The 25,302-nt window shown below is 35.7% G+C and overlaps 1 protein-coding gene across 3 annotated transcripts in view; it reads right to left on the bottom strand.

Annotated features, from left to right (window-relative positions):
- Nucleotides 1-6,221: 6,221 nt before the first annotated feature.
- The window catches only part of Asb5 (ankyrin repeat and SOCS box containing 5), a 43,345-nt gene continuing 24,264 nt past the window's right edge, over nucleotides 6,222-25,302 (bottom strand). For 2 of the 3 annotated variants that reach the window (XM_077792610.1, XM_077792611.1), the window contains exons 2-7: nucleotides 15,509-15,588; nucleotides 11,845-11,952; nucleotides 11,037-11,187; nucleotides 10,737-10,871; nucleotides 7,698-7,889; nucleotides 6,222-6,879 (exon numbers count right to left, since the gene is read on the bottom strand). In XM_077792610.1, the coding sequence (XP_077648736.1) occupies nucleotides 6,752-6,879; nucleotides 7,698-7,889; nucleotides 10,737-10,871; nucleotides 11,037-11,187; nucleotides 11,845-11,952; nucleotides 15,509-15,588 (794 nt within the window). In that variant the 3' untranslated portion in view covers nucleotides 6,222-6,751. Of the gene's footprint in view, nucleotides 6,880-7,697; nucleotides 7,890-10,736; nucleotides 10,872-11,036; nucleotides 11,188-11,844; nucleotides 11,953-15,508; nucleotides 15,589-20,577; nucleotides 20,675-25,302 lie in introns of those variants that run through there. The other variant, XM_026382338.2, reaches the window with a different exon arrangement.

Genomic DNA, 25,302 nt, shown 5'->3' with positions numbered 1-25,302 from the left:
ATGATCACACAGTGACAAAGTAAGTTTGAAGGGCTGTCCTACCATTCAATCCAGCCTGGGATACTCCTGCAGGGAGGAACTGCTGTTTCTCATTCATAAATGAGGAATGCAAAAATTTCACATTTTCTCTCCCTACATGCCTCACATGGGATGTTTTGCAGAATACATGCTAGAGATCCATGATGGGACCTGTCCTGATATTGACTGTCCTTACTGATGACTTCTGCCTTTTAAAATCTTTTCTTGGTTAATATGAAGTCATATGCCCATTGATTCCAGTCCTCTTCTTCCTTGAGTCTTGGGGAATCATCATTGTGTGGTGAATTGCTAGCATACTCTGTTAGGGTGCCAGAACAAAAACACTAACATTTCATATTTCTAGGAACTGAGGATTTATTTGTATGATGCAGAATGAATGAATCCAGTTAGAATAGCAATACTAGCAAATGTGTGTGTGTGTGTGTGTGTGTGTGTGTGTGTGTTTCATATTCCTATAGTGCTCCTTTTGATGTGAAAAGTTCTCTCTTGGGTTTTTATTTTGGGAGGATGTCAAAGGTAAAGATATTGATATGTCAGCTTCAAAAAATATTATTATTGACCTGCAAAAGACAGCTATTTTAGAGCTGTACCCTGAACAAATTCAACATTTTAATTGCCTTATCTCTGGAGCTATTAAAGATAATGACTGTTGGCAGTATGATTTGCTGGGTCACCATTATCAGTATCAACTACAGAAACATTACTGCTTAGCTCTCTTGCAAGAGGGTGAAATTCACAACAAGGCACATTCTGATGACTTAGTCTTGGGAAATTGCTTTAAAGATTTAAATATTTTAATTGCTTAGTGTTAATTGCTCTGTATAACCCATGACAAGGACCTCAATGCCAGAACTAATTAAGCAGGTTAATAAATCCCAAACTATAGCATTGGAACAATGGGATGATGGATTTCCTCTGGGCTGTTCTTTTAGATACTTATGGATTTGTTTTCATAAGAAGGATCATAAGGAATTATCACAGGAGAAAAAAATTAATAGCCTTCCTAATACAAAGATTTCCACAATGGATTGCCTCATATATCTCCCCCACTTTCTCCTATCTTTAGTATGGATATTTTCGATATACTAAAAATGACCATTTACCACCACTCTATTCTTTGACATTCATTTTTAGGATCGAAGGGAACTAGTGATCAATGTATAAAGACCAACAGGTTTTCAATGTTATCTCTGTTGATAACCTTTTACTGACTTAAAACTAGTTAAGCAGGTGTATCCATTCAGGATTTTCTTTTGTGAGGGGATATGGAGGATTTTATCTTATCTACTCATTTTGATTGCATGCTTTAGTTATCTATTTTTGTTTCAAGAGAGAATCACTAACAATACTTCTAGCAATTGAAGAGAATAGGATGTCATATAAAATGCTAAAGAGTTTGTATTTAGTGCTCAGATATTCTGTCATCTAGTGAGCTCTGGAAGTTCTGAGATTCTTTTTATTGTTGCTGTGGCTATTGATCTCAGGTTGTGTTGCTTCAGAATAGTGGAACAGGTAGGTAAGTCCATGAAAAGTCTGCTCTCGGGTAAATTTTTTTTCCCATATAGAAGCATAAATCTTAGCCCCTCTCCCTCTTTCCCTGCTCCTTACAATCTTATTCCCATAAGGTCTATATCTCAGATCAATTGCTTTGGTTTGGGGCATATTTTTTCGGCATCTTAGATCGAGACTCTCACTGGCTCTGCTCATCATTCAATCTGCACTGCAAGTCACCCTGCTGCCTGTTGTGTGCTCTTGGGAAAAACGCCAGTCAACTGTAGGAGGGGATTGCGCATGGTTCACATTGTGTGTGCTGAACTTGATAGTGGCTATAGGACTGACAAATTTTCAAGATAGAGGTTATGTTGTTCAGTGAAGCTGAACAGCTCTGAGATGGATTTATTGTTTAAGAGCATCCCTGGGAAGGTCATCCTGGTCTGATTATGTGTCACCCGCTCATGCAGTATGGGCGGGATGGCCATCTGACATCAAATGCAGTGGGCAGGGAGTCAGGGAGAGCGCCAAGGTAACTAACTGTTCTGAAGGTTCCAGTGTCAGGGATCACTAATTGTTCTGATGTTCCTTTCCAAATGACGGAGTTGCAGTCTTGGTTAATGAAGTACTTTCCTTCAATCTTTGAAGTAAAGAGCATGATTAAATGATTAAAGAAGCAGTAGAATTAGTTCAGCCTCACCTTTCTCTGATTCCCACTCTAGGAGAAAGGTTGCTATATCTTTCCACCTATCTCGAGTGGGCAGGGAGGAAGCAGCTTTTGCGTTTCAAGCTAACTGAAGAGGCAGGCATACAGTACTCTCCAAGGGGAAGGAGATGGAAAGGAGTCTTTGAGGAGGAGGAAGGTGCGAATATGACACAGCACAGCCTGCTGTGAACTCACAATCCATGGGGAAGACAGACAAGCAAACCAAACTTTGCTTGAGAGTGTAAATAGAAGTCTGCACAGGGTCCCAAAGAGAGCAGATGGACACACTAGCAGACTGAGGAGTTTGAATTATTTCTTCAAAGAGTTGTTTTTTTCAGCTAACTGTTGGTGGAAATGCAGTAGTTATAAAGTCTCAGAAGGGCGGGTTCCAGAGAGAACAACATTTGCAAAGACTGAGGAGGCATATGAGTTCTGAGATTCTATTTTATGATTTTCATATTATGAGCTCTCTTAAATCAATGTAAAGATACTTTGTGATCTGACCAAATCCCTGCCCCCCTATCACCTGCCAAATGCTCACTCTCCTGACACACTTGAGTCCCTACATGGGGACAGATGCTGGCAGATACTCAGTCCCACTGAAAATGGATTTCATAGAACTCTTCTGAAATTTAAACACCATCCCAGGAATAAAGGAGGAGAGAGGCTGAGTTCATCTGGAATGTTTACCTGAAGAGCCTGAGAAGCACTGGATTGAAAGGAGTTTTTCCAGAAACAGCCAGACTTCACTTGGTGAGAGGCAAACTGTAGATAAAAACTGAGTTCCCTCTGAGATGAGTTTTTCAAATGTGAATGTGTGGTTCCTTTGATTTGTACTCATGATACATGCTTCTCTGCCGGGTTTCTGTTCTCGCAACTAAGAGGTTCATGGGTCACTCCAGTTAAACTGGGCTAATTGGGCTGTGCAAAATAACCACACAAGAGACACAAATACCTTTTTCTTTGGGGTCGCTGTGATGGCTCCTCTGACTTTAAGAGTCCACAGGAAGAGAGAGAGAGCAAGAGCACCCCCTGAGCCCTTTTATTGAGGAGAAGCTATTCAAATGAGGCAAGGGGTCAGGTTTCAGGGGGCTGAATCTATCTTCATGATGTCCACTGTCAGCAGGTTGACTGACATCTGGGTAGGCCACACCCAAGGGCACAGTAAGAGAAGGGGACACACACAAGGGACTTCCATGGAAGATTCTATCCTAAACAGGGCAAGGGGTTAGATTACAAAGGAACAGGTGAGCATAGCTCCACCCATGGGGCTGTAGCAAGACACACCCATGCAGGAGACACCATCCCTCGAACCCAAGAAGGGTGGAGAAAGTTCTGCCACATTTCTGCGACTGAGCGCCTCAGCACCCAGCTGGGGAGTGTGACTCAGTCACATACAAGGTTGGTCTCCACACTTCTCATAGATTATTATTTTAAAACATGTTTGAACCCCCAAAAGTTACTTGTTAAAAAGACTCATTGAATTTCAATGTGAATTAAAATGGAAAGAAACCCATCATTTAAAAAGCTGAAAAAAAATGAGACCCAGTCACTGACCCAGACACTGATACAACTTTTTAAGGTCACACAGCAGATAAGGAGCTAATAATCTTCTGAATAAACTTTCTTCCATCAATCCTGAAAGCCAGAAATGTTTACTTGTATTTTTAAGTGAGAAGGTAAGCCTTAAGAAAAGCTAATCATAAGTGACAAAAAAAGAAAAAATAGAGTTACAAAAAGTGTAATATGCGAGGAAGGGGATAGTTTTTTAGTTATTTTGTGGACAGAGAACCACAGTTAGTTGGGCACAGTGGCATTATGGAAAATTAAAACATCAATAGATAAGTCCAAAACTTCATTTCTTTTTTAAAAAAAATTTAGTTGCTGATGGACCTTTATTTTATTTATTTGTATGTGGTGCTGAGGATTGAACCCAGTACCTTGCAAGTACTGGACGAGCACTCTATCGCTGAGCCACAACCCCAGCCCCTCACTGTATTTTATCTTTAATCTCATACTATATAGAGTAAGTTACTATATATAGTAATTTTTTTTGTTCTTTGCCTTTGTGGAGTTTTACCCTCGGGTGTGTGTGTGTGTGTGTGTGTGTGTGTGTATGAGAGAGAGAGAGAGAGAGAGAGAGAGAGAGAGAGAGAGAGAGAGAAATATGTTTGGATTAGAAGACCCCTGAGATACTGATTTTTTTCTCTGCACTACTCTACCTCAATGCCCATGATATAATGATTTGAAAAATATTTTTGCCATGGAGTCCTATCTTCATTACCTTCAATTGTAAAATAAGATACTATTTGGAACAGAAAAGTGTTTTCTTCTAAGAGCTAATACTCAGACTTGATGTGAACAAATGTATGATACAGTTAAATTAGAGTATTTATTTTATAAAACAATCATACTGAAGTTAACATACAAGACATAAATATAATGAAAAAATTTAAGTGTCATTTTAATTTCCTATATTTATTTCTCTTATTGAAACAAGACTAATGAAGAGAGGTATGTAATATTACTTTTACAATCTAAGACTTTACTGCTAGTTTTGGAAAAATCTAGCAAAACCCTGTTTCTATTAAAAAAAAAAGCTTTAATATCTAATTATGTTTAAGGGAGTTATTCTTTAATAAAAATCCATTAAAGGCACATTATTCATGAGGACAGTACAAATATATTAGACTGAGATATCTGTAAAACAGACATTTAAAGGTACCTAGCCTTTAATATAGGAGATATTATTCAACAAACAAGTTGCAGTTATATTTTCAAAAAGCTTAACAAATGTTTTTATTTACAGCTGATATTTTTCCAAAATGCAAACTTAGTGACTCTGAGATTATACAGTATGAGTTTATTTCCCCATAATTTTTAAGTTGGCCAGGGACTAAGGGGAGAGTAAAATAAGTCCTGGGTTAATAAAATAGTGGACAAAACACTTTAATCAAAATTTGATAAATCTATGAAACTTATCAAAATATTTTCCTTTACAGAGTTCTAAGTATTTTTATTATCTTATTTCTAAATCCATAATAAGTCCAACTCTAGTGTGGCTTAGAAAGGATGCTCAACATTTTATTATGTTTCCTTTTGCACTCAAATACAGTTAAAACAAAAGGGAATAAAAATAGTATTCCCCTTGCAGAGGACTAGCTTAGTAATTAAATTCTTTTATACAACACTCTCTTCTTTTTTTGTTATCATTTGCAAGTACAGTATACGGAACCCTTATTTCGTGTAAAATGAATCTGAGATGCTGCTATTAAGGTCTACACTAGAAACTAGAATTACAAAAAGTACAAGGAATGAGATATAGGGTAAATTTTCTTTTTTACAGTTTCTAAGTATGCTAAGTGATACTCTATTTTAATTTTCCTTAAAAACTCCACAACTTGAGGTTTTTTTTAATCCTTGGTCTGACATGATGATCCCTAGAATATAATCCAGGTCCTCTTTATCAGTTGGCTATAAAGTGCATTTACTCCAGTTCAGGTATGATGGGTATTGACAACTTCTGACATGGAAGAGGGCTGAAGTAATATGAAAGCATTGAAGAGAGACCTTAAGAAGCCACTCTGGTCTTCAAATAGTGTTAGCAGGAGTATGATCTAAAGATCTTAGCGTGAGAGAGGAGTGTTAACTTTTTTTTTGGAGCGGGAGAGTACTGAACTCAGGAGCACTCAACCACTGAGCCACATCCCCAGCCCTATTTTGTATTTTATTTAGAGACAGGGTCTCACTGAGTTGCTTAGCTCCTTGCTTTTGCTGAGGCTGGCTTTGAACTCACCCTCCTCCTGCCTCAGCCTCCCGAACCACTGGAATTACAGGCGTGCCCAGCCAGTATTAACTTTTAGTCTTATTAGTTTTTATTCAGGTCCATTTACTCTGGAGAAATGACTTGTGAGTTCTTTGCAGGGAGGAATGCAATTTACTTTGTGAATTAATCACTCTAATGACATGTACACATTCAACATAGTAGATTTCCTGAAAGAGAATCATCTTTATTTCAAAAAGCACATTTACTCTTTTCTAAATTATATTCATGTTTTGAGTCAATATCAAAAACACACAGATAACCAATTACCATAGCCAAAATTAAAGTTAAACCATTATTTGGAGAACACAGATCTTTTTGAATATAATACAGTATATGAAATTTATAATTACAATTTTAGTAAAAGTCCACATTTATTCTTCTCCACTTTGGAAATATAGAGGATGAAATGGCAAATTTCTTATTTTTTCCCTAAATCAAAAATGGATATATTGGGATAGCTAAAATGTATGGATATGTTAAATGTATTATAATTCAAAGCACAGTAAAAATTTCTAAAACAAAAGTACTAAGTAGTACACTAAAAATGGAAATTGATATCTTACTGCTTCCCTGGATGATCGCATACTCAACGTTTACCCTGGATTTAGCAACTTTTAATATGAAATATTCATTATGAAAATTAAATAGAAATTTTTAATTTTCAAAGAATTTAGAGATATTTTACTGCTTTATCGATACTGCAAGAAATTCTGCAATAATGTTGGCAACTGGAGCTGTGGGATAAGATGTAATCTTGGTCTTCCTATGCAATTTCGGATACAGAGTCGGCAGAGTTGGCAGAGAGAACTTGGGGTAGCTACAAAAAGACATGAACGTTTCTGTTAATTAAAATCCAAATGAGTTTTTATATATGGCAAGAGAGATGAAACAAAACCATAAGACACTACAAAGCTTATTAGGAAATAAAGATAGTATGACCAGCATACTAGGAAACTTTATGTAAGCATTTATGTTGCTTTTACTTATGAGATCTTGTAATTAAGATATATGCCATGCATGTTCATTAAAACATTATCATCTTCAATATTATGAAACAATCATTGCATTAAGAGCCTAAGAAAGAAATTGGCCTTTTTTTAGGAGATATAAATCAAAAGCCACAAGAAGCATTATATACTAAAGGTGAAATTTAAAAATTATGTTTTCCCTCAAGTTAGTTTTAATATTTAAGCTAAAGTAAACTTTATTATAGTCTCTGAACCAGACTTAATAAATTCTGTTTAGAACAAGAGTCTTAAGTGTTAAAATCATTCCTTATTATGTTTCTTCAATATGTTACAGAAGGCACATGCCCTTATAAAACAGGGCATGTTTCCAAATATAAATGATAATTTAACAGATATTATATCAGAATACATGTTATGCATTGTCAAAACAAGCTGAATATATTTGACTAGAGGAATATGAAGGTTTAGATATGATGAAAAAAGAGTATTAAAATCATCATGCTATCTTCTTTGTAGACATATTAGAAATATTTCTACTTCCACAAAAAATGTTCCAAATTATACGCCATTATTATTTTACATGCCAACAAAAGGTCTTTCAATTTCATTTGTTTGGAGCAAATATACTTTTGTATTTATACATGTTCATATTCACATCTGTCCTTACCTTCATGTTGAAGCAGTATTCTCTCTACCATACTGTTAGATGTAGATACATCTATAGGTCGCAGAAGCTCTGTATTTTTGGCATTGATATCTGCTCCAAATTCTAATAGTAAATTTACAATTTCTGTACTGGATTGTTGAGCAGCAGCATGTAATGGAGTATCCCAATATTTGCCTTTTTGTACATCAGCGCCTACATGTGAATAAGGAGTCATGAAAAAAACAATCAAAAATTATTAGATGAGTTAATTCCTAAGTGGGGAAGAAAGAGAAAGTCCTTAAAGAGGGGGACAGAAGGGACCTCAACTTTGTAATGGCTTATGATTTCATATATACATATATTATATATATTTTATATCTTTTTATCCTTGTATATGCACAAATATCTTTATATATACATATATTAATGTATATTATATATTTCTCATATGTACATATAAAATCTTAAACTTAGTATGTTTGGATGGGGAGGTACACACCCACAGTATATTTTTCTCAAATTTTTTTGTATTCTTGAAAGATATCGTAATAAAGAGATTTTAAATGATTAAAAAATTAATTGTATTAATTATTATAAACAGTACATGATTAAATGCATACATATCTATTTTCATGATAGATATGGCTCTTAAGATTATTCAAGGGCTTATTACATTTTTTTCTTTTCACTTATTTAAGGCAATAGAGGTCTTTGATTTCTTAGAAAACTCATGAATCTAGACATGTGATCCATCTAGGTAAAATGGATATAGACTTTCCTGGTACTTTTCACTCACATAGATTTAATCAATAAATATATGAAGACACCAAGCCTCTCAAGTGGGAAAGCACATCAATGATATCTGCATGCAAAGTAATTTTTTTAAAAAAGTACTCACACTAAAAAACCCAACCCTAAAATGTGAAATTATCTATTGCATAATTATTATATTCTGGTGTAGAGCCTGGCATATTTAATTTAATTCATGTACAATAAATAAGTGATGTTTAAAATTCTAATATTATAATCCCATTTTCTGGTACATAAATGGTTACAACACCAGGAAATGTCTACCAGTAAAAATGCGTAAGTTCTTTTCAACTCTGTTTTCTGAAGCTGTTTGAAAAATTAATGATGTACATGGGAAACAGTAAATTTTCAGAGTTTCTTTATGGCCCTTCTGCTATTTTCAATTTCAGTATTTTTTAAAGCAAATATAAAACATTTAGTGGGAAAATTACATGCCATAGCAAAATTTCTATAGAGAAAACAGACTCTTGGTTATAACAATCATATGAGATAATAATAATCAATCAACAATTACTAACAACACTTTCTTGATATTTTTAAGCCCATTATAAAATGTTCCTAGCAAATTGCATGGAAATGGAAGGCGATCCTCAGGGTTATACAAAATGTCATATAAGAGGAAAGGAGGGGTAAGACAAGATAATACAAATGGAAGAAAGGATGTACAGTAGAAGGGGTAGAGAGAGAAAAGGGGAGGGGAGGGGAGGGGAGGGGAGGGGAGGGGAGGGGGGACAGTAGAGAATAGGACAGACAGCAGAATACATCAGACACTAGAAAGGCAATATGTCAATTAATGGAAGGGAAACTGGTGTGATACAGCAATCTGTATATGGGGTAAAAGCGGGAGTTCATAATCCACTTGAATCAAACCGTGTAATATGATGTATTAAGAACCATATAGTGTTATGAACGACCAATAAAAAAAAATAAAATAAAATAAAAAAATAAAAAAAAATAAAAAAAAAGAAATGTAAAGAACCATTTTGTTCCGATTTATTATGCTTCTGCCCACACATCTTTATAGCACTGATTTTATGTTCATCTACCAGACAAACAAGAGAGCTAAATTCAGTGTTTTCCATGAAATAAATAAAAGCTTTGAATATCAAAAAAAAAAAAAAAAAAAAAAGAAATACCTAACCTTTATTTTTCCACAATAAAGTTGCCACATTTTTCTATCTTTAATTTCTATCATATGTAAATGATGGTTTCCAAGCTCTAAATAAATACTTGTTCCCAAAAAAAAAATAAAAAAAAAAATAAAATGTTCCTAGCAAAAAAAAAAAAAACAGGGATGTTTTATTATTAAAGCACAAGTCCAATGGTTATACCAAATTTATGGGAGAACATGGCTAGAAAATAACAGTCTGCCAACTATCATTAACAAAACTCATGTTTAAGATTCTAGGTGTAATGAGAATAAAATAGTAGAAGCTGACTCAGCTTGTAAGATATTTATAAATAAGCTAAGATAATGTGAGTAATATATAAAAGATTTATTATTAAAATATTTCTGAATGTATTTAGGAGATCAAATGACTATCATAAACAATAGTAGCAAGAAATAAATCCATTTAGGTTTTTTTTTTTTTTTTTTGGTATATTCTAAGCATCTACCACATGAGAGGGACCCTGCTAGATAGATGATGTGGGAGGGGACATAATCTACATCCTAATGGAGCTCCTAGTCCTTTGGTGGTAGAGACCACTATGGTCTCAACAGAATAGGAATGTTTCTCAGAGGGCTACAACTGAACCTTGCGTCATTTCACATAAGTAGAAAAGAGTATTAATTCTTTTGGAGTAAACAGGACAAAACAAAGAATCAGGGAAAAATGTGTGAGTTTTTATGGTTGGTAGCATATAAGGCCATCCAAGCAGTTACTATCCCTAAAATTTCTTTTCATGGATTTATTCACAGATATATACATACTCAGCAACATTATATTAAACCTTGAGGATCTTAATTTTATGATCTTTTATAAGGAGGGCTTTCAGGCTCCATTACATACCCAAATGTCAGTTAATGCTGTGTGTGTAAAATATAGATAGCATATTAATCTGTGAGCTTCAAAGTATTCTCATCAAGCGTGAGATTCTTTTATTAGTTATATACTTATAAGGGACTTATAAGGGAGAATGTTTGCAATGAAAATGTTATTAGCAATGAGTTATAATTTTTAGATGCTTAGCTAGGAAAATAAATGCTTATGTAAGGAACAGAATGGAAAATGTTTTAAAGAAAAGTACCGGCATAAAGAAGTCTCCAGATGCAATGGAATTGCTGTGACATGCAAGCTACATAGAGAGGAGTTCCCAAATGAGGAACATCTTGGTCAACATCTACGCCCCAGGATATCAGTATGTCGAGACATTCATGGTGACCTGCCAACACAAGTAGAGATGAGTTTACTTTAGCTTTCACTAGTCTCCAACACACGTGCACCTCAACCCATGTGTCCCCTAAAATTTAATTTACTAAATGGTAAATGGAACACTGAATGTCAAGGAACTCTCTTCCCTTTTGACTTTATCCCCTAACTAAGTTACCTTTACTGGCAGCCTCATGTGTGGGAGATGGAAGACAGGACTCCAGCTGGGCCTTCGCACCATATTCCAAAAGAAGTTCTGTACAGCTGGCACTGCCTTGCGAGCATGCATTGAATAACGGAGTCACACCATCTATTGTGATTGCATTTACCTAAATCAAACCCAAAACCTAAGAATAAGATTTATGAATCATACATGACTGACTTAGTTATGCATTTTCAAGTTATGTGATTGCTAACCAAAGTAACTGGGAATCTGTGTGCTGTAAATATGACAAAGTATATTTAGTTCTTATAGATTGATAAGAACGCTTTAATACTTCAAGAGGTAAATAAATAGAAATACAATATGGCAGATAATTCCCAGGAATAGATGTACAACTAGTGAAAAGCATGAAAGAAAATCTCAATTATTGAACAAAAACTAATTCAATGATTAGGTAAATTTCAGTGAGGGAAACAAATGAAGAAAAAAATGTAATGTTGATGAAAGTTGGGCTGAAGCCACTTTACTGGTGGTTGTTTAAAATGGTAAAATTGGTCATTCTATTTCTGAGAACTTATCTGAGGAAAATTATTCAAAAGATGAGCCATTGTTATAGGCCTGAAGATAATCCTCTAGAGGCATGAAAGCAGAAAATAACCTAAAGAATATTTTATATTATTATGCCGCATGCCACTCATTCATAGGATTGTTGGAAGTCCTTTTGAGAGTGAAATGAGAAGGAAAACGCAATTCAAGGGCTTTATTTTTATTCTATTATTTTTGAAACTACTCAGAAAGAATGACAGAAAAGCAAAATGCTTACATTAGCTCCAGCTTCCAGAAGAGCTCTGGCACAGGCCACGTGATCTCCCAGGCAGGCTTCGTGTAATGGGGTGACATGGTCTATAGTGACTGCATTCACATTATAACCCTAGGCATGGCAAACAATTTTGAAAGGTGAGCAAAGAGTTGTAGAAAAATCATCTCCCTAAATGTCATTAGAGAATGCCACATTTTAAATATCAAAGAATCTCATGCAAATCAGTTTCCAGTTTAATAGGCATGGCCAATTTGAATGCCATGGAGTCAATCAGTTGCCAAAAGGCCTTAGCTCTTCTCTTCTAGTTATTCATGATGTGAATTACAGAGATTGTGAACTAAAGTCACTCCACTGTCATCTAGAGCACTAGAACTCACCTATGTTCTGTGCCTGTTATACAATCTCCCTCTATTTTCCCTCTCCCTAATCTTTTCTGTCTCTATAATCATTATTCCACATTCAGATTGAAGGTTTAGCTTTTTTACATGCAGTATTTGTCTTTCTGTGTCTGACTTATTTCTCTTAATACATAATATCCTCCAGTCTCTCCATTCTATTACAACTGACAAGATATCATTCTTTTTATAATCCAATAATATCCCAATGTACCACATCTTCTTTCTCCATTCATTTATTAATAGGCTTCTAGGTTGATTCTGTATCTTTGCTACTGTGAAAAGTTCTGCAATAAACATGAAAGTGTAGATATTTCTTTGATATGCTGATTTCATTTCCTTTGGAGCAGGAAGTTTCCAAATATAGAGTAATGATAAAGAGATGGAATGCTAATTACTCCTGATTTAATCAGTATACAGTATATGCATGAATTAAAATTTCACACTGTACTCCATAAATATGCATGATTATTGTTATTCAGAAATTGTTTAAAATATTTAAGGAAATGAAAACACTACCTTGATTTGCTTATTATATACTGTATACATATGTTGAATTATCACACTGTAGCCCATAAATATGTATAATTAAAATTTTTTTAAAAATCTTCTTAGCCACAATGTTGTAGTACCATCATGCCTTGAGATAATAATACCTTAAGCAGTTTGTTCAACAGATTCTGGTATTTTTTAAAATTTTGCTCTCTTAACTGTTTTGGGGGTGGTTTTTATTTTGTTTGGATTTTTGTGTGTGTAAAATTAAAGACTATTGATAAGCTGGATCACTTCTCTTTTTTTTAAGAGAGAAAGAGAATTTTCTTTTAATATTTATTTTTAGTTTTTGGCGGACATAACATCTTTGTATGTGGCGCTGAGGATCAAACCCGGGGCCCCACGCATACCAGGCGAACACGCTACTGCTTGAGCCACATCCCCAGCCCAAAGGATCACTTGTTTTGAGTAGTCCAGACCGGGGGGAAAAATACTTTAAAATTTAATAAACTGCTTTGTAAATTTCTATCACTAGAAAGATATGGCTAAAATACAGACTAGGATTAAGAACTGTCACTATAAAGCCAGTTAGACAGTTTAAAACCTAGCTCCATTAAGCAGTAACTTTGCAATTTGGACAAATACCTTATCTTTTCAAGTTTAGGGTTATCATGAGAATTAAATGAGGTAATGCCTCTGGGCACAGTGGTGCAAGCCTGTAATCCCAGTGGCTAGGGAGCCTGAGGTAGGAGGATCTCGAGTTCAAAGCCAGACTCAGCAACAGCAAGGTGCTAAGCAACTCAGTAAGACCCTGTCTCTAAATAAAATACAAAATAGGGCTGAGGATGTGGCTCAATAGTCGAGTGCCCCTGAGTTCAATCCCTGGTATGTCCCCCCAACACAAACACACAAAAATGAGGTGATGTTTGTAAAGCAATTATTATCATAGCACCCAGTGTACAGGAAATATTAGATTTTATTATTTATTTTAAATATTAGAATTTATTTTTCAGTCAATACTAAATACTTTTTAATTTTAGCTCAATGAAACCTACATTATAAGACTAAAATAGTTAAATATTAGGGCATGAGATCCTTTGCAATCTTGATGTCACTAAGTAATTCATTATCTATTGACACTAATACTAAGCACTACTATTTAAGGAAGAATTTCAAGACAAATACTCCTAACATATTACAGATTGCCAATATTCTATAACTAGAGATTACTAATCTTTAATACCAGAATGGACACGAAGCATCATACAATGAAGGCACACGTAGAGAATAACACCAAATCTTTGTCATTAGTGAGTGGGAATTTTTAAGATCCTTTAATTATCCCTGCAAAGATTTCAAGTTGCTAGCCAGCAGATTTGGAGAGCTGCCCTAGACTGCAGTGGAGTGGCCAGATGACACAAGCAATTGAGAAGGTGGAGGTTCCCTCCCACATGGTGCTCTGGGGCAGCCTCTCTCTCTTCTTGGCTGGCCTGCCTGTGGATAGGAGATACACGTTGAGAAATAACTTAGGACTGCCCGCTTCGCAGAGAACCGCATGACACTCTGAGGGATTACCATTTGGAATTACTGACCTTTTGATAGGGCATTTTTTTCCCCCTCATCAAGTGATAAGCAAAACAAAATAGTCACATGGTTGTCACAGAACTGGTTGGCACCAAGGGAGCGTCTCATGCATATCTTCATTTTGCAGATGTGAAAATGGAGCTCGGACAGAAGGTGGGTCAGCCCTAGTGCCAGCCCAGAATGCAGGTCTCCTGAGCCCCAGGCAGTGCCATTTAAACTGGGCCACAGGACTCTTCCTTTCTCAGCCATTCCTTGTCCTGCGATACTGGGAAACACTAGTACAGTGACTCCTAGAACCGGCTGTATATTTAAATCTGAATGGAATCTTAAAAAATAAATGCACAGGCCCATGCCACATACTCTGTTTCAAGAAGGAATATGTTTTTCACTTTTCCTCTGGTGAGTCTGATGAGCAGGCAGGTGTAGAAATGAGCATTCTGTGCCCCCGTAGACAACTCCCCACATTAGAATACCATGTCACAAAAAGATTGTTTCAGAATCTATTCTAATCACTCTTTATGGTTATTATGTGACCAAGTCTCCAATTAGCTATACACATTAGACAGAGGTAAGCATATTTAGAATAATTAATAATAGCCGGGAGCTTCGGTTGTGGCTCAGAGATAGAGCACTCGCTTGGCATGTGATTCTCAGCACCACATAAAAGTAAAAAAAAAGATATTGTGTCTGCCTATAGCTAAAAAATAAATATGAAAAATAAATAAATAGCTGGGTGCAGTGGTGCAAGCTTGTATTCCCAGGAGGCTGAGTTAGGAGGATCGCAAGTTCAAAGCCAGCCCCAGCAAAAGTGAGGTGCTAAGCAATTCAGTGAGACCAAATTTCTAAATAAAATACACAATAGTGCTGGGATGTGGCTCAGTGCTTGAGTGCTCTTCAGTTCAACTCCCAGTATCTCCCCCCAAAAAAGAATAATTAATAATACATACAATTATTTATTGCTTAAATTTCTATCAATGAACAAACATATACTGAATGAGAAATTTAAAATGCCCAAACAAAGGATTATACCAAAATATTTGTAAAGTAATTTCAAAGATAAATGAGAAACTATTGACTAGCCCACAGTTATAAAGGTAGTAAATTTAAGCAATTTTAGTAGTTTTGAATTGATTTGTTTTCACAGTGTTCTATGCTGATGGGAAGGGGGCGTGTCTAAGCTATATGTAATATTTTACCTGTGATAATAATGTTCTCAGAGCGAGAAGACGACCTTGACTTGCAGCTTCATGTAGTGGTGATCGATCTGCCCAGGAACCTGTCAAAAAGAAAGAAAACCAAAATTAGTGAGTCAAAGCAAAGCCTAATAGGCTCAATCAATTCCTGTGTCATAAATTATTCACATTCAGCATTCCACAAGGTGACCCGGATACTTATCCTACCTGGTAGGAAATTTGATTTTTACCAGAAGTATCCAAATAAGTAGTTTGCAAATCTACTTATAATGCATGTTCTGCAATTGACCTACCTCAGACTCAACTGCACCTATTGAGTTGTCTTCCAAAGAGGACAATGATTAGGATACCACATTGATCACCAAAAAAAAAAAAAAAAAAAAAAAAAACAAAAAAAAACCTCTATATCATGATTTTTTCAGACAGAACCAGATTTATTTATTTATTTATTTTTTATTTAATTTACCAATGACAGCAGCCAAAATATTCACTTCCCCACACTCCCCACCTGCCATGCCCCTGAGGTACACAATATGTGGCCAAGGAGGCAAATGACTGAGCCCCAAGTATGAAATAATGGAACAGTCAAGGTGGGCCCTAAAGAGAGAGCTCACAGGCTGGGAGGGACACAGGGCCACCACATTTGAAATGGTGTTGATGGTGGAGAACATGACTCTCCATGTGCCAGGTGTGGATGACCCCTCCACCCCACGCTTTGGTGATACCACACTCACTCATCATGAGCTCCCAAATTTTTGACTTACATGTTTTTTTGCACCTTCGGTCTCTTCATGTGAGAAAGCCACCTTTCCTTTACCCTAGTACTTTTTGGCAGTCAGCCACTACCCAAAGACACAGCCTCCACTCCCATTTCCCTCACACTGTGGCTGCACAGTTTTTTTCGTTTTTTTTTTTTTTTTAAATATGTCAAGTTGGTGCACAGTGAATTCACTGTAATTTAAACAAGACCAGCACCGTTGGTTCAATTTACTAGACATAAGAAATAATATTAGAGGTTTTGATGTGATTAAATGAGCAGGTTATGCACGCCAGAAACAAATTTCACTCAAAGGATACTACTGGCTAATAAAGCAACATTAGCTAGAGAGAAAGTTGTCCCCACATAAGATGGTTATGGTTGGTATCTGCCTTCCTGTCTACTACCTCGTTTCCTCCCTTTTTAAATCCACAGGATGCAATAAATTAAAATATTTTTAACTGCTGATTGATTCTAGCACAATAAATAGATTCACTTAACTGGTACTCAGAAATATCAGTTTTATGAAAAGCATTTCTAATGTTGGTTTAAATAGGCTAAGCAAATTATTGGAAACACAGCTGCAGTAGAATACTGTACTTTAGAAACTGTCTCCTATCCCCACCTTTCTGTGCTTTGAAACAATCTACACGTGATTCTTCCTATGATTCTATATTATAGTCTTACCGCAGAGCTTTGCCACTACACTGTAGGTGATACTTAAATTAATTCTATTAAATAAAATGCAGGGCACATATCACAAGGTAAATGCAGCCACCAAGTGAGCTTGGTGCAGAGAGCAGAAGTTAATTGCCAATCACCAATCTTTTTACGTCTAATGATACTATAGGATTTTACTAGAAATACAAATCCTAAGGGAGAGGAGGTAGAGTACAACTTCTTACCATTGATTTACCAGTAATGATCATAATAGCTAATGTTGAATAGCATTTACTGTGTTGCATAGACTAAACCCTATGCACAAGTAAATTCTATACACAGTAAAATCACTATGTGTAGTATCTCATTTAGTTCTCACAATGATTTGAGGTACATAAATTACTACTTCTATTTTAAAGTTGAGGAAATAAAATCTAGAAAAACATGAAGTAATATAGAAGTCCACATATTCTAAGCACACAGCTGATAATCCTAGCCAAAACCCTGCTCACTGATCTGGACATTGTTTGTCTGTGGGCTTATGCAGAGTGATTTACTGTAAGGAAAGTAATTAGCTGCCTCCAAGGTCTTCCTGAAACAATGGTGATACACAGAAACCAGAAGTAGAAGCCTCAGCCAGTAACTTGGTGATAGTGAATTCCTGGGAACTTGGGTCTAGAAGGAGTAGGACTCAATTTTCAGGGTTTTGCAAATGCCAGAAAACTAGTATGAATCATATTGATTAAGTATAATTTACAATGTGTAAAACTTTCTCTGTAAGAATGAAAAAGATCTTCAAAAATCTGTTGATGCACTGAGTAGAAACTTAGCTGAATACTTTTCAGTCTTATCACACACATCTAAGGATCTGAGTTATGGAGTGTCTCTTCTCTGAGTTCTTTCAGGTTTCCAGAGTGATTATTTGACAATGTTTGAATTCTTCCTTTAGCCTCAAATACTTTAAAGCTTATTTTTAAAATAACCTTAGTTTTCTTATCATTCTGAAAATTCTGGAGTGCATATAAGAAAATTGTCTTCAGCCATTAGGCTTGTCTTTATCTCATGGTTATATGTGGGTCAGAGAGACCCAATCTAAGGATAAGGCACAAGCATAAAATGACCTGCCTTCCCTGACAGATTTGCAGACTTGAAGTTGTGCTGAATGTATTTAGATTATTACTCTTTTTCTTTTTTTAAAAAAAAACAATATCTGGTTGTGTTGTCGAGGCTGACCTTGAACTCCTGGGTGCTATCAATATCCCTATTCAGCCTCCCAAGTAGCTGGGACTACAGGAACACATCACTGTACCCTGCTGGATTATAATTTTCAAGTGTATGTGATTAATGAAACTAATACCTGTGACAGGTTTCTGGTTGTGATGTATTTTCTCCTTCAAAAGATACTGAAACTATAGCTATTATCAGCTAGAGACTTTAATCTTGTTCAGAAAGGGTTCCTTATGCAATGGGTAAAAAAGTTCTGGAAATACCTTAAAGTGCTATTGGCAACCTTTGCAGTAACAGCTTCAGAGCTGAGCAAAACTAGTTTCTTCATGGATAACCTGACTAAATAAAAACAAAAAAATACTGTTATGGTTTGGATGTGAGGTGTCCCCCAAGAGCTCATGTTTGAGACAATGCTAGAAGATCTATGAGAAATGATTGTGTTATGAGAGCCTCAATTCAATCAGTGAAGTGATAACTTGAGTTTCCCACAGAGTTTCATACACACGTTTATCTTAAGTCCCAAAATAAGTGTAAAATTTGACTAAAGTGTAAAACTTAACACACTATAAGTCTCAAAGGAATACTGAATTATATGTTTTCTGTTTATAATTAGATACATATTTTAAAGTGTCCGTCTAGCATGATTACTTGCTTATCTAGAAAAATTAGTAAGCCAGACACTGACTTGAGTCTTGAGTTGCAATAGGAATTACCAGTATTAGTTTTTGTATATTTTTAATTTGCTGTGTACAACAGTGCTGTCTTATATTCAAAGCAGAATTATAATCATGCACAGCATTAAATAAATATGTGTTCACAGGATGAAATTTGGGGGCAAATAAAAAATCTATAAAAATTGGAATATTATGTTCTCACTAAGTAAAATGTAAAATACATCATCATAAATAATGTTCTTTGGGGGAATGACCATGTTTTGAGTTCCAGTTTCTAAGATGAAATCTGATGTTTACATATCATGCACATTTATTTTATCATTAAGAATCTTGATTTCAAAGAGAAAATCTAAAGAACTATAGAATATATATCCATTTTCATTGTGAATATTTAAGCAAAAAAAATGAGAATTATAATACTAATTTTCCAAATATATTAAATTTGAGAAACCACTAGGCTCAGTTTAATCAGCAATAGCAAATTAATAAAAATTTAAATAACCAATGCTTAAATATATGTTTTAAATTAAGTAATCACTTGCAACATTTGTAATGATCAGATTTTCCCTTCCTGCATAATGATTTAATAAAGTTTATCACCTTTATCTCTAAAAACTATATGCTGAATATACAATGCTGAGTTATTGTCACTGCTGTTATTTCACTGTCACCAGCTAACATGATAATTAGCCAGAGGTAGGCATTGGCAGAAGCCGACAGAAATGGACTTTTTGATTAATTTTGGATCCATTTCTTCAGTATGTTATGAAGACCTTTAAGGGCCAACAAAGCTAGCAATATTTGCAGCCGAGGGCTACTTGGTATTCCTCCCAGCCAGCTCTCCGCCTTTGCATTCTAATGTGTTTGTTCTTCAAAATGATTGTATTAGCCTTCTGAACAATTTTTGCATTACTTGCCAGTGTTTCAGAGGGGCAGAGAGAGAAAGAAAAGGAAAATGATCATTTTGCAAACGGTCACACAGAGGCCAAAATACATCTTTTCTTTCTGAAATAATAAGAAATAAAGCCATATCAATCATGAAAGGAATAATTTATACAGCATCTCTGCCACCCAATGAAGAAAACCTTTTGCTTTGAATTCTGCTTGTTCAACTCCCAAGCAATCTCACCTCATTTTGCTTCTTTGTAATTTCTTCAAATAATTTCTGAAATCTGGTAACATGAGAATCAAAATATACTTGGTCATTTTCCAAGTTCTGTTTTGAAGTTAAGTTTTCAACCTAACCTGTGTCTCCCCTTCAAAATCTGAAATTTAGCAACTACAGGTTTCTATTCACATATGCGCAATAATAAATATCTTACCTTTCAATAGAGATGTGGCTTTATATCAGATTAATAAGCTTTATCAAGATCAAAAAAATATAAATCTCTCTATGTATAACTGTTTAGTAGATTTACAATTGTGTTAGATTGGAATAGAGTATCTAGGATAAAAGAAACAAAAGCCCTTCCTTATAAAAAAATATCCAATTTAACTCTTTAGGATAAATTATTCACTGTGAAATTGTTTTACAAATTATCTGCAACTTTCATCACGTTAATCAAATGCCTACTGCTACGGCTCTGTAGCTACACAGGAGGTGACTTGGCCTATATTTAGAAACACTAGTTCCCAGACATCTGGTATATAATTTACAGGGTGAGAGCCTGTGCTGTTTTGTAAATATCACATTGCTCTAGCGAAAACATTCATGATTTAAAATATGCATAGTTTTGTAAAGTTCTATATCATACCTAAATCACCATCTCCCCATGGCACTTCAAGCCAGCCACTGTTGAGGTAGATCCGACTCATGTCTTTTTTTATCAGCACGAAAAATAAAATCACTTGTCATTAGCTGGTCTGCTACGGCCATCTCAAGGAGCCCTAAGCTCCTTGTAATATGACCGTTCACCTCCAAAAGGAAAAACAGCTTTTGAAAATCTGACTTATTTTCCAAATTGAAGCCACACTTTTCTAATTGATTGTTCTTCTTTATTTGACAAATTACTGATCCAATTTATTTTTCCTCCTTACAATATGACCCCCTCACCCCTGCAAGGAAATAAAATCATTTCAATTCAATCTGTGTTTGTGTCTATGGTGAAACCATTTCATTATTAAGAGAGCCTTTACTTGTTCTAAAGCTTAGCACCATCAATGGAAGCAAGATGTGAACACATTCAGCAACTAACAGCACCCATGCTGAGGTATTTGGGGGGTTTTGTCACCTTTTCCTTAGTGTTCTCAAAATAGGAAACACAGGACACCCATCTCAAACAAGGAATTAAAGGAGGTGGGAAACATTGACATTTTCCTATAACATTTTCTTTTCAGTGAAAAATGCTAGTACATTTTATAGCTCTCTTAGCTCTAAAATATTAAATCATATCTTCTTTACAGTGGAAATAGATTTACTATGAAGCAAATGCAACTTAAGTTCAAGCCCCCTAACTTGCATGGATCCTTTCTTAAGACAGTATGCAATTTCATGTCTTCTTTTTCTTACAGAAGTCCCCCAAATGTATAGCATAGAAACTTCAGGCCCAACAACATTTGGCCCATCCTTACTCCCAAGTTTACAAATAAGTCACCAGGTATTTATTGACGTGAGCTTTCAGTAGAGCTACAGGAATCCTTAAGGAACATGATTAGTAAGGGGGAAGTAATATGTTTTCAAAGTCAGTGACTGTCGTTTTCTTTCTCAGCTCTTTGAATGCTCCTCAGAAAAAAATGGTAGGCCACATGTGAAATCACCAGATTGAGCTGTCCCCAGTTGCTACAGGAAGATACACAGAATTATACAGACATGCAACTTACCCTAATTAATTTCTTATGGTTCATTGTTTATGAGCCCTTCAGACAGAAAAAAAAAAAAAAGATAATACACTGCTGTAATTTATCTCAAGAAAAATAATTAAATTTTCAACAAGTAAAGATAGTAGTTTCTCCCATGAATATCCAAAATTCAATAAAACAGAGTTTTAAAATCCTTTTCAGAAAGTAGGGCTACTTTTGGAGGGAGATCATTCTGTCATTCCAAATACCCATTATTGATCATTGGTGTTGTGAGCAAAATGTACTGAACTTGGTTGAAAGATAGCTCTGAGTTCCCGTCTTAGGGTAGATGATTACCACTTATGTGACCCTTGACAGTTAACATTTTGAAACTCAATTTTCTTAACTGTTAAAATAAAGAAAATTCTATTCCATAAGGTTGTGGTCAATGTAAATAAAGTACTTATTCAGCATAGTATCAAACACATTTGAGATATCACATGTACAACCCAAATTCCATTTTAAACAATTATTTTCATATGTCTTCCCATGACCTTTTAATTATATCTTATAAGCAGAAGAATGAATAACTTATTTAGGACTGTGAAATTTTACCTTATCCTTTCCTCTTGCCTACAGCCTGTAGGAGATAGAAATAGGTAGGGAATGGTCCAAATTTGGGGACATTATCACATCCATATGGACAACCATATAATCTAGAGCTCTTACTTTGCTATCTCCCTGGGATAGGGATGTATTTTAGTGGTAGAGTGCTTGCCCGGCATGCATGAGGCCCTGGGTTTGATCCCAAATCAAATGAACAAACAAAAAGAAAATCCTGATATTCCCCCAAAGTTCAGTTCTCCTATTTTAAATTTACTTCTGAGCATTTGCCTACATATTTTGCTGGCTTCTCAACATTATTTCTAAAAGAAAACTCATCAGTTCTTTTTTTTGGCTTCTCTATTGGTTCTAACAGTGTTGTCATTCCCTCTATCACCTGGCAGTAATAATACGGTTTTACACTTAAGCATAATAATTTTCAAGGAAACCTCATATAGATTGACTGGTTCCTGTATGAAAGGAGGGGGTTACTATCGGCCCAGCTGTTCTTTTCCTCCAAGCTCAGTCCCCACGTCTACCTACAGGCACTCTTGAGGAAATCTTTTCTACTCCATTGATACAAATATTATCTACATGATGATTACCCTACTTATATTTCTGCAGACCAGTCATCTCTGAACTTGAGACTTTCAGTTACAGTTCTACTTGTCAACTTTTCCACTTAACAAGTAGACCTAACATGTCCCACACTAAACTTTTAATTTTTCTTTTGTTTTTAATAGGCAGAATTCTCTTTTGTATTTTTCCATATTTTATTGGTGCATTACAACTATACATAATAGTGGGGTTCATTGCTACATATTCATATATGCACATGATATAACAATACAATTTGGTCACTATTGTTTCCTACTACTTCCCTTTTCCTTTCCCTCTTTTCTTCTCTTGGTCCCTCTTTCCTCTATTTTAATAGTCTTCCTTCTATTTTCATGAGATCCAACCCCTTTCTTCTCCTTTTTCCTTTCTAGCTTCCATGTATGAGAGAAAACATACAACCCTTGATGTTAGCTTTTTTCACTTAACACATACTCTCAAGCTCCATTCATTTTCCTGAAAATAACATATTTTCTTCTTTTTGGCTGAATAAAACTCCTGTGTGTGTGTGTGTGTGTGTGTGTGTGTGTGTGTGAGAGAGAGAGAGAGAGAGAGAGAGAGAGAGAGAGAGAGAGATCTATCTCACATTTTCTTTATCCATTTATCCATTGACAGACACCTAGTCTGGTTCCGTAGTTTGGCTATTGTGTATTGTACTGCTATAAACATGGGTCTGCATGTATTGCTGTTGTATGATGACTTTGATTCTTTAGGATAAATACTGAGGATTGATATAGTTGGGTCATCTGCTGGTTCCATGCCTAGTCTTTTGAGGAAACTCCTTATTGATTTTCATAGTGGTTGTACTAATTTAAATTCCCACCAACAGTGTAAAAGTTGACCTTTTGATTTGATACTCCCCAAATCTCCTTGTCTCCTCAATGGCAATTTCACTCACTCGGGTGTAAAAATCTATTACATATTTCTTGTCTTCTCTCACTCCATAGGCCAACACTAGTAAACACATTTTCCTCTACCACTCAAATGCAATCCAAACTCTAACTGTATCTCAACCTCCACTGCTGCTATCCACATCACAATTATTCTCACTTTTTTTTTTTTTTTTGGTACTGGGGATTGAACTCAGGGGCACTTGAGCACTAAGCCACATCCCCAGCCCTATTTTGTAATTTGTTTAAAGACAAGGTCTCACTGAGTTGCTTAGCACCTCGCCATTGCTGAGGCTGGCTTTGAACTTGCTATCCTTCTGTCTCAGCCTCTGAGCTGCTGATTACAGGCATGTGTCACCATGCCCAGTATCACCTGACTTTTTATAAAAGCCTCCTAACTGGTCAGTGTGTTTACCACTGTGCTCTTCCAACAGTCAGTACCAAACACAGGAGTCAGAGACTCTTTTTTAAGTTTAGTCAGTTAAACTCCAGTGGCTTCTGTTCTCATCCAGGTTATCACCCAAAAAATACTTTGAATGGCTTGATTCTTTTTCTGCTTAGGTTAGACCATAACCTCCTAAATGATTTCCTGACATCAGTATACCCTCCCTTTCTTGTCTATATACTGCTTCTGAATTAAACTTCAATAAGCACCTAGAGTCCCAGATAGTCTATATGGTGCCATATGGTAAACCAGGGAAAGGCACCCCTTTCCTTTCACAGGCCCCACACTGGGTGCACATCCAGCCTGCACAATAGCATATGGCTGCCCTGAAATCACCACGAGGACCTTTGGATTTTCAGGCTCAAAATTGCTCATGGCTCCTGACTATGGTCTAGCATGCTTTCTCTGTAATTAGAGATTGTCTCTTATATGTGTTAGATCTTTTTCTTTTCTAATAGTATCTTCACATATCCCCTGTTTAAGCTAAATTGGACTGTTTTGCATGTTCCCTCAAACAACTTTTTTTTTCTTTCTAGCTTCATATTATTTTCCCTCCACTGGATTCTTTTTCCTATGTTGCACAATGATTTATTGAGGTGTACCTGTGTTTTCTATCTGTTTTTCCTGCTTGGTTTATAGGAGATTATGAAGTCTGAACAGCTGAAGTGGCTTCAAGATAGTTTCTTCTGTGTCCCGAGGCTCCGGTTAGGAAGAAGTTACATAAGTAGGGAAAGAAGGAAAGAGAGAAGGGAAAGAAGAATGACATGGTAGGAGAGAAAATGTGAGAGGGGAAGAATAAAGGGCAGAAAGAGAGATAGAGAGAGCAATTCAGACTTTTCATATTGGTCCTGAGTGATAGGAAGAATCTAGTCTATTGCTAGGTCATACCCCTGAGAGTTAACAATACCTCAAGGAATAAGACAAGGAACAAGGAACAAGGAACAAGACAGGCTCTTGTGTCTACATATTTGGGACAGAATCATATGCCTTAAGATTGGAATGGAGGCAACAAATTTGTTGAACTTTTTTTCCAAAGGAAAAAAGTAGGTGTATCAAATTTGTTTATCAGTAGGAAGCCTGTAGAATGAAGGCCAGTTGTGCTACCTAAATATATCAACATTCACTCTAACTTTTCCACAAGCTCTAAG

Source organism: Urocitellus parryii, chromosome 14, assembly GCF_045843805.1.
Source record: "Urocitellus parryii isolate mUroPar1 chromosome 14, mUroPar1.hap1, whole genome shotgun sequence".
Taxonomy (NCBI): Eukaryota; Metazoa; Chordata; class Mammalia; order Rodentia; family Sciuridae; genus Urocitellus; species Urocitellus parryii.
This window is presented reverse-complemented; position numbering and strand designations above follow the sequence as displayed.